The 17,993-nt window shown below is 40.4% G+C and overlaps 1 protein-coding gene across 8 annotated transcripts in view; it reads right to left on the minus strand.

The window, feature by feature from the left end:
• LOC131221098 (xanthine dehydrogenase 1-like) overlaps positions 1-17,993 on the minus strand; it is a 62,907-nt gene that overhangs the window by 8,747 nt on the left and 36,167 nt on the right. For 7 of the 8 annotated variants that reach the window (XM_058216231.1, XM_058216221.1, XM_058216212.1 and 4 more), the window contains 2 exons: positions 7,359-7,520; positions 5,980-6,114 (listed from right to left, as the gene is read on the minus strand). In XM_058216231.1, coding sequence (XP_058072214.1) covers positions 5,980-6,114; positions 7,359-7,520 — 297 coding nt within the window. The remainder of the gene's footprint in view (positions 1-5,979; positions 6,115-7,358; positions 7,521-17,993) is intronic. The other variant, XM_058216235.1, reaches the window with a different exon arrangement.

Raw genomic sequence — 17,993 nt, forward strand, 5'->3', positions numbered from 1 at the left:
TTTGAAGTTTGAATACCTCATCTATAAAAGGCCACAATCCACCTCAGTCCCAAACCATATAGGTGAATATATCATGAATGATAAATCGGCACACCAATGAAGGATTCCTCCTAAACGATCATCGAAAAAGAAGTTCTTCCCAACCCCTCTAAAAATGAATAATTGTATGAAGAAGTCGATTAAACAAGTTGTCATTCTCAATGAGAAAACGAAAAATTAAAAAAAAAAAAAAAAAAAAAAAAAATTGCTTAGTTGGGTAACAACAACAATGGTAGGAACCAAATAAAAAAATTCCCTACCGAATATAGATCTCACCTAAGAGATGAATTCAATAAATGAATACTCCGTTCCGATAACAGTTTGGGTCATAGTAATTTCACACCCCAGTGGGTTGTGAGGAAGGATAGGTGACCTTAGAAGGTCTATGTGTGCTTATAGGAAAATCTGAGGATTATAGCCTCATTACCCTTTTTAAATTGTTTAGCCTTAAGTTGCTTCACTTTTATTATATGTTTTTGCTAAACTATAATTGGTCATGTTGCTTGATTAGATCTATTGAATGACCATATTATGCATGCTCCATGAATTTAATGTTTATATGCACCCTTGTTATATCAACTTGTTAGTATGTGCTTATAAGTAAATTTATTATTTATAGAACTTACCATTTTTTGTGCTTTTGTTATAATCATGGAATTGTCTCTTTATCATTTACTAACAAAAAGGAGGAGAAATCAAAATCCCACCAAAACAAGTCGAATGTTGTTTTACATATTCTCTTTGTTGCAGGGATTTGATAGAGTTGGGGACAAAGTATTCCGTATCGGTAATGGTGGCCGTAACGGTCACCACCATTACCGATACAGGTATCGGCTGTAACGGCCGATACGAGGGCGTAACGACTATTACGACCACCATAACGGTTGAAAATTTTCTTTTGCCCAAAAAAATTGAAATTTTTTTTAGAAAATCAAGAATAATGTATATATTCCAAATATGTATTCATTTTTTGTTTTGAACATGTTTATGGTAGTGTAATGGTCCATTCTTTGGTAAGAGTGTTGTATCGGGCTGTCCACTAAATTTGTGAACATGATTATATGTATCTAATGTTTACACATCACAATCAAGCATTAAACCTAAAAATAAGAAAATTTGCATAAATACTACTTTTTCATTTTATTTTATATTTTTTTTTGAAGAAAAAGGCCATCAGAGCTTCTATTCGCTCAAATCACTTCAATCTACGATTTTAATATTAAAAACTATAGTAAGAGTGGTCAAAATGTATTGTAAAATGATCTAGGAGAGTTTTTGGAATGAGAAAACTAAAACGGGGGGGGGGAGGAGAGAAATGGATTTAAATAGAAATAAATAAAATAAAATAAAGTACTCGTTTTTCGACTATTACAGGGGTAACAGTCGTTATACCCCATAACGGCCTTTACGGCCAACGTAATGGCCGATACGGTCCCAAAAAATCAACTGTCCCATCTCACCCCTGTATCATGTAACGGTCATGGCCATTACCTATACATATCAGCCTTTACGGACATATCGTAACGGATACGGAACACCTTGGTTGGGGGAGCATAGCAAGTGTCTACATGTCATATTGTATTTATATTGTAAATCATTATAATCTTGACATATAATATTTTGAGTTATTTTGGTTTGTCATTGGTATGGACCATGACGGGGTCTAATTTAGTTTTGTCACGTAATTGAGAAAGGGAGAGATTGTTAGTACCTTGGTTTGTCAATGACGTGAGCTAGGGAGTCTTGAGTCAGTCGAGCCACAATTGGAAGACATTGAAGACCAAAGACATGAAGACTTGAAGCATCAAAGCCTGAAGACAACAGACAAATTGAGGTGCCTTGGTAATCCTAGCCCTAGACTCCTTTAGTTCCAAAAAAACCTACCTCTAGATGATCCATTCTCCCAAAGGAAAATCCTAGTTTAATCATCCCAAGCCTTAATCTTAAAATGAACATTATAAGCTAGGCTCGTAAAGGTTCAGAACTGGTAGAAACCTTTTTTTTTTAAAAAAAAAGTGATTTCTGGAGATTGTCGGTCAAATTGACAGCCCATTGATTCGATTCAATTCGATTGATTGAAGGTTCCGATCGAAGACAGTTGAAACTGTCCAACGAGTTATCTGGACATTTTTGTGAAACTTTGATCATTCGAACTAGCCGTTTTCTTATAGCCATCGTAATTCTATTTTCTATAAAAGGAGCATTCGGACCTCATTGCAAATTATGGTTTTTGGTGATTTAGAAGCCTTAGCATATCCCACTCCTTCCCATTACTGCTAGGCACTTATCCCGAAGAGATCCATATCATCTTTCTTGTGATTCATCACTCTAATAAGCATTTCAAGCTCCATTCGAAGATGAACATGGTATCTTACAGTCTCTAGAGATGTGACACTAACTTTATAGGTAAATCCTTTTGTCTATCAACCTCTAGAATGCCCATATAGGTGAATCCCCAATTCAAATCAACTAAGCCATTACTTGTAGGAGATTCAACCAACCCATCTCTCCCAATATCTTAACACTTCATAGGTACATCTTCAAGGTGGTCGATGGTTTGAAGTCGAAGAAGATCGACATCAAAGTTCGGAGGAGCAAAAGGGAAGCCGATTCAAGTGCGGAGAAGCATTGATCAAGTATCTCAAGAAGACGCATCAACGGAGCTCAATCCAAATAGTAAGAGTCTATATTTGAGTCCCTCATACACTCCTTCCTTGTGTAGGATTGAGTATAAAGTTTGCAACCCAAACTTGAATCGGTCCTTCTGTAAGACCGTCTCTTGCGGGAGTGTACATAGTCCTTATGTATGATCACATCGATTCTAGGTTAACCTATAGAAACCTAGTAAGTCTCCGAGGGAGCCACCAACACAAGTTTGTGTGTGTGTGTGTGTAGGTTCTTCTGTAGGACCGCATAGGTTATTGGTTAGCCTATAGAAAACCTTTTAAGTCTCCAAGGGAGCCACATGTCCACCGACACAGGTGTGTACATGTAGGTCCTTGTGTAGGACCGCCACTGATACGGGTGTGTACGTGTAGGTTAGCGGTCAACCTATTGAAAACCATTGTAAAGGTTTTTGGTGAACCTATGGAAAACCAATTGAGATAGTGAAATCCGGTACAGTTGAGTTTGAGTGCGTCCACCGAGAGTGGAGTAGGTACTCAACCGAATCACTATATATTATTGTGTCTGTAATTGTTTATGTGGATGCATTTATGTTCTTGCTTGTGATTGATTTTGTTTAATTCATATGGATGCATGATTAGAGTGTATGCTAAGCACTTAATTTGTTGCACACATAATTGATATTTCATATATCACCTTTTAGTCCATTTTGCTCACATAATTGCATAATTTGTAGTTTACGATCTAGAAATCACTTAATCGAATTAATTGGTGAATAATTTAAGTGGTCCTATTCACCCCCATTCTAGGACTTGGCCATAATTCTAAGCTCCGCAAGCTTCAGCGTGTTGTGGTATCGTATTAGATAATCCACGCTATTTCAAAGACATCCACCCTTGATTTTTACACCATCTGTGATTCAGGTGGGCCATACCAAGGGAAAATTTTTGGACAACAAGTTTTGACCTATACACTTTTTCAATCATGTGTTCCACACGGATCACTGATGGGGCTGATTTTTGTGACACACCTGATTGTCGATGTGGATTTTACATTAACACCTGGGTGGACACCACCCAAGTTAGCCACCCCTCCGGCGGAAAGTGCGAGTTCGCAGTTAACACTCGCGTGTGCGTGTGTTTCTTTCTGTTATTGGATTTGTTTGGTAATTATCTCTTCACAAAAAGAATATTTTTGTAATCAGATGATTATAAATAAAAGATTCTAGAGGAGAAAAAAAAAAACACTCTCTGCTCTTCTTTTCCCTATTCTACATGGTATCAGAGCCTCTTGGCTGATTTTTCTTGTCTTTTGACAATCTTTAGTACATCCCTCTACACTCGTTGTCATCCAACAGGGCCCACTCCCTTTCCAACCCTTCAGCACTATCATTATTGGTAAATAATTAGAAGACTACTATAATTCAAATCTCTCGAGCTTCTAGTCTGAACCAATGTCGTCATCAATTTGTTGTCGAATCATTATTCAGCCACCAGAAGAGACATTGATTTACATCTCCACCACCGTAAGTGTCGCAGTGCCATTGGAAGAGCCTACGATTCAAATCCCAACCTTCGAAAGCGTCATTAGATCCTTCGGTAGCCACCAAACGTGCCGACAGTTCACATCACAGGAGGCATCATGATGCAGGACATGAAAATTAAATATGATATGCGAGATTTCAGGCTTAAGATCACGTTAGTTCAGAAACAATTACACAAATTCCATATCCCACATGAAAGTCCAAACATTCAATTAAGGGGAATCTATGCGGGTCCAGGCCTACACATGATAGGGCTGGATCAATAAAAATTATGAACCAAACAATACTCAAAGATAAGAAATAATCATCCACGCATGCATAGTAATCAGTCCCTAATCCAAGGGATTCAGAAATTCCAATTCAGAGAACCCTAGGGTAAGAAAATTGGCAAATAACTTGGGGAAAACATAATCTGGGGCTAGGATTCATGAAAAACGGCTATGAGAGGATTAAAGAGGATAAAAACTTGAGCCAAAAGACGATCCCGCGTATGAACAGCAACAATGGCCAAATGGACGTGCGTGTGATCCCGGCCGCACATGTGTGGGGCTCACTATTCAGAAAAAGGCCACCTTGGCCCTGGTCGGCCAGGGATGGTCTCCAAAACTCCCAAATCTCAGCTCGATCCAATGTACGGTTTGTGCGTGGTGCTCCGTCGAAGTTTCAGCTCGCCTGCGGGCCGAAATCTGGAAACCTGCTGTAATAAAGAAATCTAATGCAACAAAAGGACGAATTCGAAGTACGGATGGTGGGGGTAGATAGAAAAAAAAAATGGAGGATGGGGGTGAATCGGGATCGATGTGGCTTCGCACCACGATAGTTAGCCCTTCGAAAAGGGAGGGCTTCGCACCCACTTTTGAATTCTTACACAACTCACGAAGAGAGCAAAAAAATAAAGCATGAATTTTTTTATTAACTTCAATGAATCAAAAGAACTACAAGGGGTGCCTATTTATAGAGAAAATCCTATACCCCAAAACTCGCACCATGTGCGCAACCTATTACTTGGAGATGAAGTAAACTAAAATAAAAACCAAACAGAGAAATCTAAAGCGTTCACAATGTTCTAAATAATAACAATAAACAAAACCTAAAATATGAAATCAATCCGGCGAGTGGGTCACGATCATGAGATCCCATGACGGGCTTTTCTTGATTATCGGGCCCAATCTTTTGAACCAAACTTCATCTTTTAGGTAGGAGGCCCTCCCTGGACGTCGTCATCGAGACAAATCGATGGTGGGGCCCTCCTACTCCGTGCGTACGTGCGTAGGTGAGGCGGCGTGTGTGCACGTATGCACGAGATGTCCCCATCACATCAAAAGTGCAATCTGCCTCTCCCACAGCCCACAGACCCATCAACAAGCTAGGCATGCATGATGTACATGATCCAGCTTGAGGGGAGTGTTAGAGTACATAACTCTGTTTGTACATGCAGAGCACCATCCTAATGGTGTACACAGTCTTGTGTGTCCCTGATGAACACCATGTTGATGTATATCTCTTAGTTATTACCATTTAGATGTCTTTTGGTTTGATTTGTTTTGGTAATTATCTCTTTGTAAATAGAAGATTATCTTCATGATCAAGATATCATAAAATAAAGCATTCGTTCTAGAGGGGAAAATAAATACTCTCTTCTTTTCCCTATTTCTACAAAATATAGGAGTTCAGAAGTTGACATTCTGTAAGAAGAAACGGGCAATATGAATATCAAAGAAAATCATTGTAACATACAATACTATTGAACATTAATATAGTGGCAGAATTACCTCAGCAAAAGACTTATCCTTATATTTTGAAGCAATAGGCTCCATCCGTGACTTTATTTGCTCGCAGGCATCTAAAACTGCCATACCATACATATCAGAACTTGCAGAAGCTGCTGTTGGTGTTGCATTGGGGACCTACATTATAAGGGATATTTAACACATCACTAGAAGAGAGAGAGAGAGAGAGAGAGAGAGAGAGAGAGAGAGATTTCTAATTGAGAAATATACATAAAGTGCAAAATACAACAAGATGAGATCTTGCTGTTAGATAATAAGCTGGAGAACCCAAAATTGCCACTTGAACAAAAGAGTAATTCTACAGAATCTTATATCTGGGACAGCAATATACATACCTCAAAGCCCCTGTGGTAGGATCATCTATGATCTAGAAGGGAAAAAATCACTCAGTCCACTTCCAAGGGAAAAAAAAAAAAAAAAAGTCACAGCATCAATATAGATATTATTGAAAGGCCACCTCATCCTGTTGTTTAACACGGAGAGGTTCAACAGACATTGATTTAAAACATGTAGTTCACATTTCCCTGCATAGCAGTTCACACATCCAGGATATTTGTTGGAGTGCTCTAGCATTCCATGGTGCAATCACAAGTTTCTGAGAGGTGTTTGAGGAGTCTCAAGTGTTTTATTGACCCGAGCCATTACTGTTATTTATTCAGAAGAATAACAGCATTCTAAAGAGATGCCCGCTGAATGGATCTGTTACCATACTGACCAAAGATTACAGATGGACGGAAACACCATTAATGAAGGAAAAATCAATTCATTTTTCTGACTAATTAAATTGGACAAAATACCACTTCCTTTGTGCAAAAACCAAGAGAAGGGTACAAACATTTTTATTTTTTTTTTTGAAAAGAACAGTTAAACGAAGTTATTAAAGATGAGGACCTTGCTCTTTTGTTTAATTTACCAACAAGAAAAGGGATCAGACACGAAGAAATTTACAAATTCCAGAAAACTTTACACTGTTCATTGCAAACATTTCATCAGAGGGAGTGGAGAGCATTGCTCTTCTATTTGAAAGATACAAAAGAGTTGAGGGTCTTTTTGTCCCAAGGGTCACAGTATATCACCTCGACTTTAATTTTTATTCAAGAAATGAGAATGGCATTTGTTTAGGCTTACTTGTGGTTTGTGTTGCAGTGGTTCTCATGGAACTAGTGCATTGAAGTCAGTTCTTGATTGTATTCCATAAATACCCAACTTGGATCAGTAATATATACGCAGTATGTTCTCATTTCCAAAATGTCTAACATGTCTCCTTGACATTCATATGAACCAAACCTTAAAATCAAAACAACATAAACTATGCACACATCTTTGATGTTTATACCAGTTTGCTTCGGAACAGAAATCACCTTATCGGTACTTGTCTCTGATATGAAGATGGAACTAAGAGGAATGTTGAAAGATGAGGCAGCAATCTGAGCAATTTTTGTGTGAAGACCTTGTCCCATTTCAACTCCCCCATGCGTCACTAAAACAGTTCCATCAGTATAGACATGCACGAGAGCACCTGCCTGTAGCCATGAAAAAATTCAGTGATGAACTTAGAATAAAACTAAACAAAATAAAACCCATCTATTAATAGATCGTGCAAGAGTTGTATGGAATCATATAACATGAATGAAAGGATTAGGTTAAAGATTCATCATAGACTGTAAGAGTGCAACCATCCTCGAATCATCAAGTAGTTACATCACTTCAATTTCACTACCCAGCTCCCAAGCCCTAACTTCCACTTGCCACACAATCAATTTCCACAACGATCTGAGAAATATGGAGACCAATGCAATACCAAATACCAGCCACCACAGCTCTGAAATCAGCTGAAGTATTGGAACAAGTTTTATTAACAATCAGAAAAGGCCAATACAAATGAACCATTCCAATCATGGACAAGTCCTCCACCCACCAGGCCAAGATTGCCTCTCAAAGATCCACCAACGTTAAGTTTAAAGGTCATGGCTGGATGTAGACCATACCACAGTGCACTTCCTAATAACATTCTGAGCCTTAATGTGAAGACATTCCAAAGCGAGATTTTGCAGAAATGAACATTCCTTCAAAAATGTTGGCCTGTTGTAGCCATTTTCAACCAATTTATAACATCAGGGATTATGTTGCCACTCAACAAGACCTGATCAGTGTATTTACACCTTTTAGGGGCCTTCTATATTTCCCAAACAATGAGGAAGCTAGGCAAAGGAAAACTTGCCCCCAATTTTGGGCAGAAGCCTTCTGGTGCTAATAATTCAATTGTTGCTGAATAGAACAAAATCTGAAATTTTCTGATATTAAAAATATTACTGAAAAAGCTCCACATCTCAAAAGCCAACTAACTATTACAAAACAGATGTTAATGCCTTCCATTCAAGGATTATCCATGCAGCAACAGCACTTTGACATGAAATTGATACCGTTTGGGGACCACATCAACAACTGGGATACAGCCATGCGAAACTTTCTACAGAAACACAGAAACCATCAATGGGATGGATTTACGCCAAATCACTTGCTCCAAGCAATGTTATCAAAATCATTATCATATTGCAAATCGTATCATAAATAGTAAGATTTTTACTAATTTTAAAAATATACATATAAAAAACAAATGAAAAAATATAACTACATAAAAAAAGATTAAAAACTCATTAATCATCCATTTCCCATCAACATTTACCAAAAAAGTAATACATATCATGATATTATCAATTGAGAAAATGTATATGGTATACATATCATGATATTAAAGGATTCGTATCTTTTTCCTTTGTTTTCTTTTGTTGCCTTTAATAATTTTGTTCTTTTGTACCTTTCTTAAGTGTAGAATCATGTTAGAAAAAATGGCATTCGATTCCATTGTGAATAGTATCTTGATTTCTTCTTTTTATGGGGTTTTTGAATATCAAAATCCCCAAATCTCTCTCTCTCTCTCTCTCTCTCTCTCTCTCTCTCTCTCTCTCTCTCTCTCTCTAAATTATTTTTTTTTAAATGAAGATATATTTAATAGGGGAGGCCTTTTTCATGTTTTATGAGCAAAAGGGTACAAAGAAATAAGAAATTTCGATTTTTTTTAAAATGATTTTTTAAGTACTTTTTGGGCCCATTTATGTAATCTACGATTATCGTATGATTCATACAATTTGATACCATTCATACGATTGTTTGGGATGTATGATTTGCATGTGCAATTCAAATTGTACACCCGTACGATACGATATGAATCGTATGATTCATACAATTATGATAACACTGGCTCCAAGAGTGACCCAGAGATATAGAACGGATACTATCCTAGGCATATTTCACTGAAAAATCCTCATTGGGAGATTAGCTCCAAATCAATCTATCTTCTTCAAAAGTTAATGTTACAAGCCTATTCCATACTAGAAATATGTGGCTTAGGTCTGTTATATATTATGACTTTGAAAAGAAAGAGTACAAACTAGGGCTGAAAGTCGAGCGGGTTCAACCCGACCGGCCCATGACCGACCCGACATTGGGTTGGGCTCAGGCAAGATGTATCGGGTTCGGTCTTGGGCTTGGGCTATACAAACACCAACTCAATAAAACTTGGGTTGGGCTCGGGTTGAGGTCTCGGGTTGCCTGAACCAACCCGAACTCGATCGATATATAAGTTACTTATAAATTATAATTGAGTGTGGATCGTCTGTGTTGAAGGCACATGAAATTTCAGTGCCGTCGAGTCTCATTAATCCACATCATTTCCGATGACTCAAGCTAATAAGATATGCCGTATTTATCTCTCCCAAATAGATTGCGTGCTACACAACACAACTTTTAAAGGAGTAGTTGTCCTATATTTTAGTTTGTTTATTTAGAAAAAATGAAGTTCTTTATGATAAATAATTACATATATAATTAATAAAATCATATGTACAAAAAATAAGACATGTATTGAAATATAATGGACTAATGTAATAACGAAAATGTTAGCATATATCCACCTGACCGAGCCCACTTGGGTTGGGCTTGGGTTGAGAATTCCCAACCTGAGGTTGGGTTGGGTTAGGATTGAGGTATAGGAAGCTTGGGTTGGGCTAGGGTTGAGGACCAACCCACCCGACTTTCAGCCCTAGTACAAACAATGGCATTTCAGGCACCTTAAAACATGGAAACTGACCATACAGCAGCAAGCATTTTGACCACAATAAACCAAGAAGGTACAATTATTTCATATCCATATCCATTCCCATACCATAACTGCTGTCCATAGTTATGATAGCAGCATCTCTTCCCCTCTTCCAACGGGCAGAAATCACCAACATCAACAATAAATTAGGCCAGGAGATCATCAGCCGTTATTCCCCATGCATGCATTTGACAAAATGATCCAAGGAGCTTGGTTCTTTCCACAGCGAAGTAGGCAACGGCCGTCGCTATGGAAAGAATGACAGGCAGCAAAGATAGGGATTGTTCCTTGGCCTTGTAGTCTCTAGGGCCCTTGCATACACTTCTCTGTCATAACAAAGAAGAGAATTTTGACCAGCTACACTCAACTTAACGATCCCATGCAGAATTCAAAACCTGCCAACTCTTCCTTCCAACAAAAGATCCACACACACCCCCCCCCCCCCCCCAAAACTCTCACTTTCAATTAGAAGAGTGAAAATTAGAACAATGGATTTGGGGGGGAGAAGTCAACGAAGTTGCCAAGAGTGACAAACGACGCCGGCAATGAACAGGAGCATGGTCAACAGTCTGTTAGAAAGGGAATTCGTTCAAGAGTTCCTTTGGTGGTTTGAGACGTGTTTTGCGGAGTTGCCCATGTTGTACCAAGAGAGTTTCCCGGAGGAGCAATTGAAATTGAAATTCCAAATGGTTTTTGGTCGATTTGGGGAGGATAAAGAGGTTGTGATCCCTTGAATTAGGGGGGCAGTGATAATGTGCAGGTATGCTTTTGTGAGAATGGAGAGGCCAGAGGAGATGAGTCGTGCAGTTGCAGGTTGAATGGATGTCAGTTTGGTGGGAAGAGACTGTCAGTGCAAAGAGCAAAGTATGGACTGGAGGTTGGTTAATTGGGCCTCCATCAAGAAAGAGGTTAGGAGAGAAGGGAAGAGTAGTGTAGCTCCTAGGAAGAGACCGAGTAAGGATTACCTTAAGGTCTGTAGTAGGGAGATAAGTGGAGGGAACTCCAAAATCTTTTCAATGATGTTTTGATTAGGGCTAAAAGTTGGGTGGGTTAGGTAGGGTTGGTGCTCAACCCTAGCCCAACCCAAGGTTACCGCAACCCTAACCCAACCCAACCCAACCTCAGGTTGGGAATTCTCAACGCAAGCCCAACCCAAGTGGGCTCTGTTGGGTTGGTCGGGTTGGTCGGGTGGATACATGCTAATATTTTCATTATTACATTAGTCTACTATATTTCAATACACATCTTATTTTTTGTACCTATGATTTTATTAATTATATATGTAGTTATTTACCGTAAAGAACTTCATTTTTTTCTAAACAAACAAGCTAAAATATAGGACAACTACTCTTTTAAAAGTCATGTTGTGTAGCACGCAATCTATTTGGGAGAGAGAAATCCGTCACATCTTGTTAGTTTGAGTCATCGGAAATGATGTGGACCAATGAGACCCAATGGCACTGGAATTTCTTGTGCCTTCAACAAAGACGATCCGCACTCAATTATAATTTAGAAGTAACATATATATATCGATTGGGTTCGGGTTGGGTTGAGCAACCCGAGCCCAAGCCAAGTTTTATCGGGTTGGTGTTTATATAGCCCAAGCTTGAGACCAAACCCGATACATCCTCCCCAAGCCCAACTCAATGTCGGATCAGTCATGGGTCGGTCGAGTTGAACCTGCCCAACTTTCAGCCCTAGCAGTGGTGGAGGAATCTCTTAATCTCTCGACATCCATGGGAGATGGCTACATGGATGGGGGTACCCCGAATATGGTGAAGGCCAGTTGAGCCTCGAGGGAAATGGCGCATGGCTATCCTGTGGTGAGGGTTCACCCGAAGGTGATAGAGAATGCTTAGAAGACGCTCTAATGGAGCTTGGTGACACTGGGGTTGTCCAATAACTGTGGTTTCAAGGAAGATTATATGGTCCTCAAGTTTCTCAGCAACTCGGAGATACTGATAACATTGTAGCCTCGAGCAAGCCTTGATAGTATCATTCTCACCGATTATCTTTTCGGAGATGGTCCAATCCTTTTGATTTGCAGATAGGCTCGGTGGTCAAAGTTAGATTGAGATGATGCCTAATTTCAAATCCAAGGTCTTTCCTTTAGAGCTCTAGATCTTGGAGGTATTCACGGAAGTGTGGTCTTATATTAGGGAGGAAGTAGCCATCAACCATAATACGGAAGCTTGTGAGGAGATCAAGGTTACCAGGATATGGGTAAGGTGGAAGAGAGCCGTCAATACTAGAGAGGATTCCCATTGTTGTCAAGGAGATGGGGTCTTCGTTCAAGTGGTGAAGGATAAGGCGAGGGTTGAGGTAAGCCATTTGGGTAGGTGAGGAGGAGGGGATGGTAGTAGTGGTAGTGTATAGTAGATTCGTAGATGCCAAGAGAAGCTGTCGTGGAGAAGGATAAGGCCGGGGTTGAGGTAAGGCATTTGGGTAGGTGAGGAGGGGATGGTGGTAGCGGTAGTGTACCGTAGATTCGTAGATGCCAGGAGAAGCTGTCATGGAGAGGAAAGAAGGAACACTCTGGACTGCCGAATGTGGTCCAAGCGACAAGTGAGGCGTCAATTGGTACGCAAGAAGTAGGTGGGGAGAGGGCGCTGGAGGAGTGGACACGTAGTAAGGCCTCTAACAAGAGACCATCAGCATGTACGATGGACGGAGTTGGTGGTAGCAGCAGAGCATGAGTTGTCACCACGTCCTGCCAGATGGTCGAGGTGGCAGAGACGTGGTGGAGTAGACGGCCATGCATTCACTGCAAGTGAGAGGGGGTGACCTTGGGATCAAGATGTTGCCTCATGTCTCGTTGGTGCGGTGTAGTAGAGAAGAGGTGGACGAGACGGGTGACGTGTATTGGGTAAGAGACACATAGTGAGCTGGTGGTCTCGGGTGTGCCAAGTGCTCCTATTCACTTCATCAGTGATGTTTCTTCAACTCACGTGCTTGGGCTCGCCATTCTAGAGTTCTGTCACAGCAATTCATGGGTAGTAGATCTATTTACTCCTCTCACATGCAAGAAGACCTCCTTCCTCAGGCCATGTTGTTGGTTCGTCTCCTCTCCTCTCAACTACTAGTGAGAAGACTAGCTACGGAGAGGAAGAGCATGCTTTGGCATTGCCTCTAGTGAGTGTCAACCCCAATTCTCCCTCGTTCCTGCTCGAAGGCAACAAGCTTTGGCTTCTGAACGAGGTTTCTCTTCTTCAGACAATGGTGTAGGGTTAGGTGTGTCGTTTGAAGTTGTCTTGGAAGGTCAAGCAAAGCTAATGGCATGTCAATGCTACAATGATTCTCAAGAGGGTAAAATGTCTTATGTTTCAACATAGCAGGAGATGTGGCCCGATGACAAGCAACTATTCGAAGCTCTAGACATCACCCCTCTGCAGGTGGACTCTAGGGCAAGAGTATAATTAGGTAGTGGCAGAAGTCAAACGTTATGTGCAATTGCTCCTCCACGAAGGACGAAAGGAGGTCACTTGTCTATGGCTTGGAGTACGCAATGGATCAAGGAGGCAATCAAACACGTCGACAAGCTAGTTGGTGTCCCATTTGGGGATTGTAAAGAAGACCTTACTGCTCTATTCCAATTCGTGGAGGAGAAGGGAACTCAAAAGTCTCAGGTCAACCATCACAAGCAGGTCATCAAACCATCTAAGGGGAGACAAGAGCTTGAAGGTCTAGTGTCCTCCGTAAATTATTGAGTGGGGGTTTCTCCCAAGAGTGGGAGAAAGGGCAGAAGGGATGGAGTGGTGATCCGATGAAGCTAATCAATTGGAGCATGAGGGGCATAGGTTGTTCATAGAAGGGGATTCAATTCAGGGATTTGTGCAAGCGGTTCAAGGTGTAGCTAGTCAGTCACTCTTCAAGAAACCAAGCTATAGTCGTTCGATTAGAAGACTGTGGACTCTGTTTGGGGTGCAAGGTTCAAGATAGGGGGCTCTCAATGTAGTAGGTTTAACTGGTGGTATTGTGGTTATCTGGGATTCCAAAGTTTAGGTCAAGAAGGATAGGTGATGCAACCTGTTCTCTATCTCGGTGTTGCTAAGGGATGTGACGTTGGGTTTCAAATGGGTGTTCACTTCGGTCTACAATCCAAACAGTCCAGGTTAGTGTGCGTAGTTTTGGGCAGAATTGGACTCGTCTCATAATAAGTCTTTGCTTTGACGTTATTGGGTGGGTGGGTGTTTCGAGAGGGAGGAAGCTTTATAGTTGTCATGTCACTCAAAGTATGAGAGTTCTCGGACTCGGTTTCCATAAACAAGATGGTGAATATCTCGATGGGGGATGTGAATTTTACCTGGACAAATGGGCAAGAAAGGGTGGTGAAGTTGGATCGGTTTTTACCATCTTCAAATTAGGTGGAGAAATTTCCCTCAATGCAATAAAGAGGGCTCCTAAGGCCTATTTCTGATCACTGCCTGGTTGCCATAGAGGTGGAGGATAACTGGGCCCACAATCGTTCAGATTTGAATTGTCGTGGTTAGAAGTGAAGGGGCTCTGATAAAGGAATAGTGGTCTTCATTCGAGGTTGATGGACATGCTAGCTTCATTTATTCTAGAAACTCAAAACTTCTTAAAGGAAAAATCGATATTTTTTTAGGAGATGCTTGGAAACCAAGAGGCAAAGTCAAAATCCATCCTTCATGATACTCAAGCTTTGGACAATGAGGAATGGAGTTGGCGTAGGAGGAGAAGTCCACAAGAGATAAATTACCCCTCGGATACAGGAATATGTTGAAGGAAGAGGAGATCAAATGGTAGCAACAGTCTAGAGTGATTTGGCTTAAAGAGGGGGATAAGAACACAATTTTTTTTCATGACATTGTTAATGCCTAGGCTAGGAATAATATTAGCAGCATTGTGGTGGATGGGGTTAAAATTGAGGAAAAGTCGCAAGTGTGATGTCATTGTTAAATTTTATAAGGATTTCCTTATGGGCAAGAAATGGGTGCAGGCGTGCACCCACGTCTAGATAATCCGCCTTTCAATCATCTTTTGAAAGAGGAGATTGTGCTTCCTAAAAAACCTTTTCTTTAAGGAGGAAATGAAGGCAGTAGTGGTTGCCATTGGTGGTGATATGGCCCCAGGGCCAAATGGCTTTCTTTCGGGTATTTTGGGAGCTAGTAAAGGGTGACTTCAACTTGATGAACTCAGTGTTCGAAATATCGGTATCGCACAATGTATCGCACCCTTGGGATACAGATACGTATCGGTTATCGCACGGGATATATCGTTTGTATCGCATAGTTTATCGCACTTTTTGGGAAACATGGGGAAACATTAGGAAAATGGTTGAATTTTTTAATGAAACTTTGGGGATTGTTAAAAAGGCCCTTAATACACACTTTTAATTCATAAAGTTTCAAAAAAGAAGTGTACATAATAGATTTCCTTTGTATAGGGTCCTAAGCTATGCGTTGTCCGATTGAAATAAGACAACTATATTTAGTATCAACCCCGTCCATCCATTTTTCCATATCATTTCAAGACATTATCCAAAAAATAAAACAGATCCAATAATTAGGTAGACCATACCATAGGAAACAATGGTGATTGACCATTAATGGGCCACAAAAGTTTTGGATCAAGCTAATAGTAGTTTTTTCTCTTCATTCAAACCATAAATTTATCTGGTAAAATGGATGGACGGAGTGGATAAAATACATGAATTATAGTGCGCCCATAAAGTTTACAAAGTACACCCCTCATTAAGGGATCCACTTCCCACCATACTAGGGTGGGGCGTTGGTCGTATGTAAATTTCCTGCCATGTTCCTTCGCTCAAAACTTAGGTGGGGCCCACTGTGATGTTTATAAGAAATCCACCTCGTCCATTCATTTTTTGAGATCATTTTAGCACTTGAGAGCAAAAATGAACAGAATCCAAGACTACAGTGGGCCACACTAAAGGAAAAGGTGGGTAGGAAAATTCCTTACCGTTGAAACCTCCCTGGGTTGACAATGATGTTAACATGCCATCCATACCGTTCATAACGTTATTCCTACATGGATGAATTGAAAATACAAATATTAGTCTGATTCAAAACTTATGTGCCCCCACGAATATTTCAAGTGTGGATGTTCAATCCTCACATTTTTGGCACACTTGAGTATTAGATCCTACTCATTTTTTATTTAATGTCCTAAAATGATCTCACAAAACGGATGGATGGAGTGGATTCCTCACAAACATCAATGACAGGCCCCACTAAGGTTTCAAGCGCAGGAAGGCTTTGGCAGGAAATCCTAGTACTCTGCCGACACTCCTTGGGGCAAGTTGTACAAATATTTCAAAGTTACATGGCCCCACAATAATGTATTTATTATATCTACACCGTTCATGCATTTGGAGAGATCATTTTAGATCATGAACCCAAAAATGAGTCATATCCAAAGCTCAAGTGGACCACACCGCAAATAGTAGTGGGGGACTGATTCTCACCATTAATATATTCGAAGGGCCCACCATAATGTTTATTTTCCATCCAATCTGTTAATTAGGTGACACGGACCTGGATGAAGAGGAAAAATAAATATTATATTATCCAAAACTTCCGTGACCACCAAAAGGGTTTCAATCGTAGACGTTCAATCTACCACTGCTGTTTGCATTGTGGTCCAATTGATCTTTGGATCTGTCTTATTTTTCGGCTCAAGCCTTAAGAAGAGCTTGCCAAATGGACGAACGGTCTGGATATAACACATAGCTTATGATGGGACCCACAGAACTTGGTGACGTCAACACACAGCTTGGTGGTGTGCGCGGTACTAGATTTTGATAAAAAAAAAGAAAAAAGGATGGGGTCGCGGATTGGCCGCTGACGGGTTGAGTAGCTACTGAATCTACGTTACCAAGTTCCGTGGGCCCCACCATGATGTATGTTTTGTATCCACACCGTCCATCCATTTGAAGAGAACATTTTATGCCATGAACCTAAGAATGACTAAGATTCAAAGCTCCAATGGACCCCACCACAGAAAGCGGTAGAGATAGTGACGCCCACCATTAAAAACTTCTGAGGGCCACAAAAGTTTTCGATTAAGCTGATATATATTTTTTCCCTTTTATAATATATTTTTTAACTTATTAACGGGTTGGATCTCAAATAAACATCACGGTGGACCTTAGGAAGGTTTCAACGGTGGATGTCACTTTCTCCACTGTTTTCTGTAGTGGGGTCCACTACAGATTTTTTTTCCGGCTCGTTATTTGACTCATGTCCTAAAATGATATCTCCAAATGAATGGACCGTGTGGATATAACACATTCATCATAGTGGGACCCACGTAACTAGGTGACGTTACTTCAGTAGCTATCTCGCGACTCAACCTGTCAGTAGCTAATCCACGTCAAAAAAAAGGCTCGAACGACCTTTCCGTTTTTAAGCAGAGAGGGTTCCGGCTTCCGGAACCCTAAAATTTCTCCCAAATCGAAGCCGGAACCCTAAAATTTCTCCCAAATTGGCGGAACCCTAAAATTTCTCCCAAATCGGCGAAGATGTCTCGGGATTTCTCTCCAAAATCGGAGATTTTATTTGTGGAAACCTAGGAATGATGCTTCAATTCAAATGGCCCGCCAAATGGAAGCTTCCGATCATGGCGATCTCTTTTACAGGTACTGAAATCCACCCTCTAATTTTTTTTCTCAATTTTTTCGGATGATGATGTCCGATATCGTCAAAATATCGTGCGATATCGACGATATATCGGCCGATATCTAGATTTTGGGTTTTTTGGTATCTTCCGGGGGTTATCGCGAGTGTATCGTCTCGCAGGGGTGCGATAACGATAATATCGGCCGATATATCGGCCGATAGTATCGATATTTCGA

This window comes from Magnolia sinica, chromosome 1 (genome assembly GCF_029962835.1).
Source record: "Magnolia sinica isolate HGM2019 chromosome 1, MsV1, whole genome shotgun sequence".
Lineage (NCBI taxonomy): Eukaryota > Viridiplantae > Streptophyta > Magnoliopsida > Magnoliales > Magnoliaceae > Magnolia > Magnolia sinica.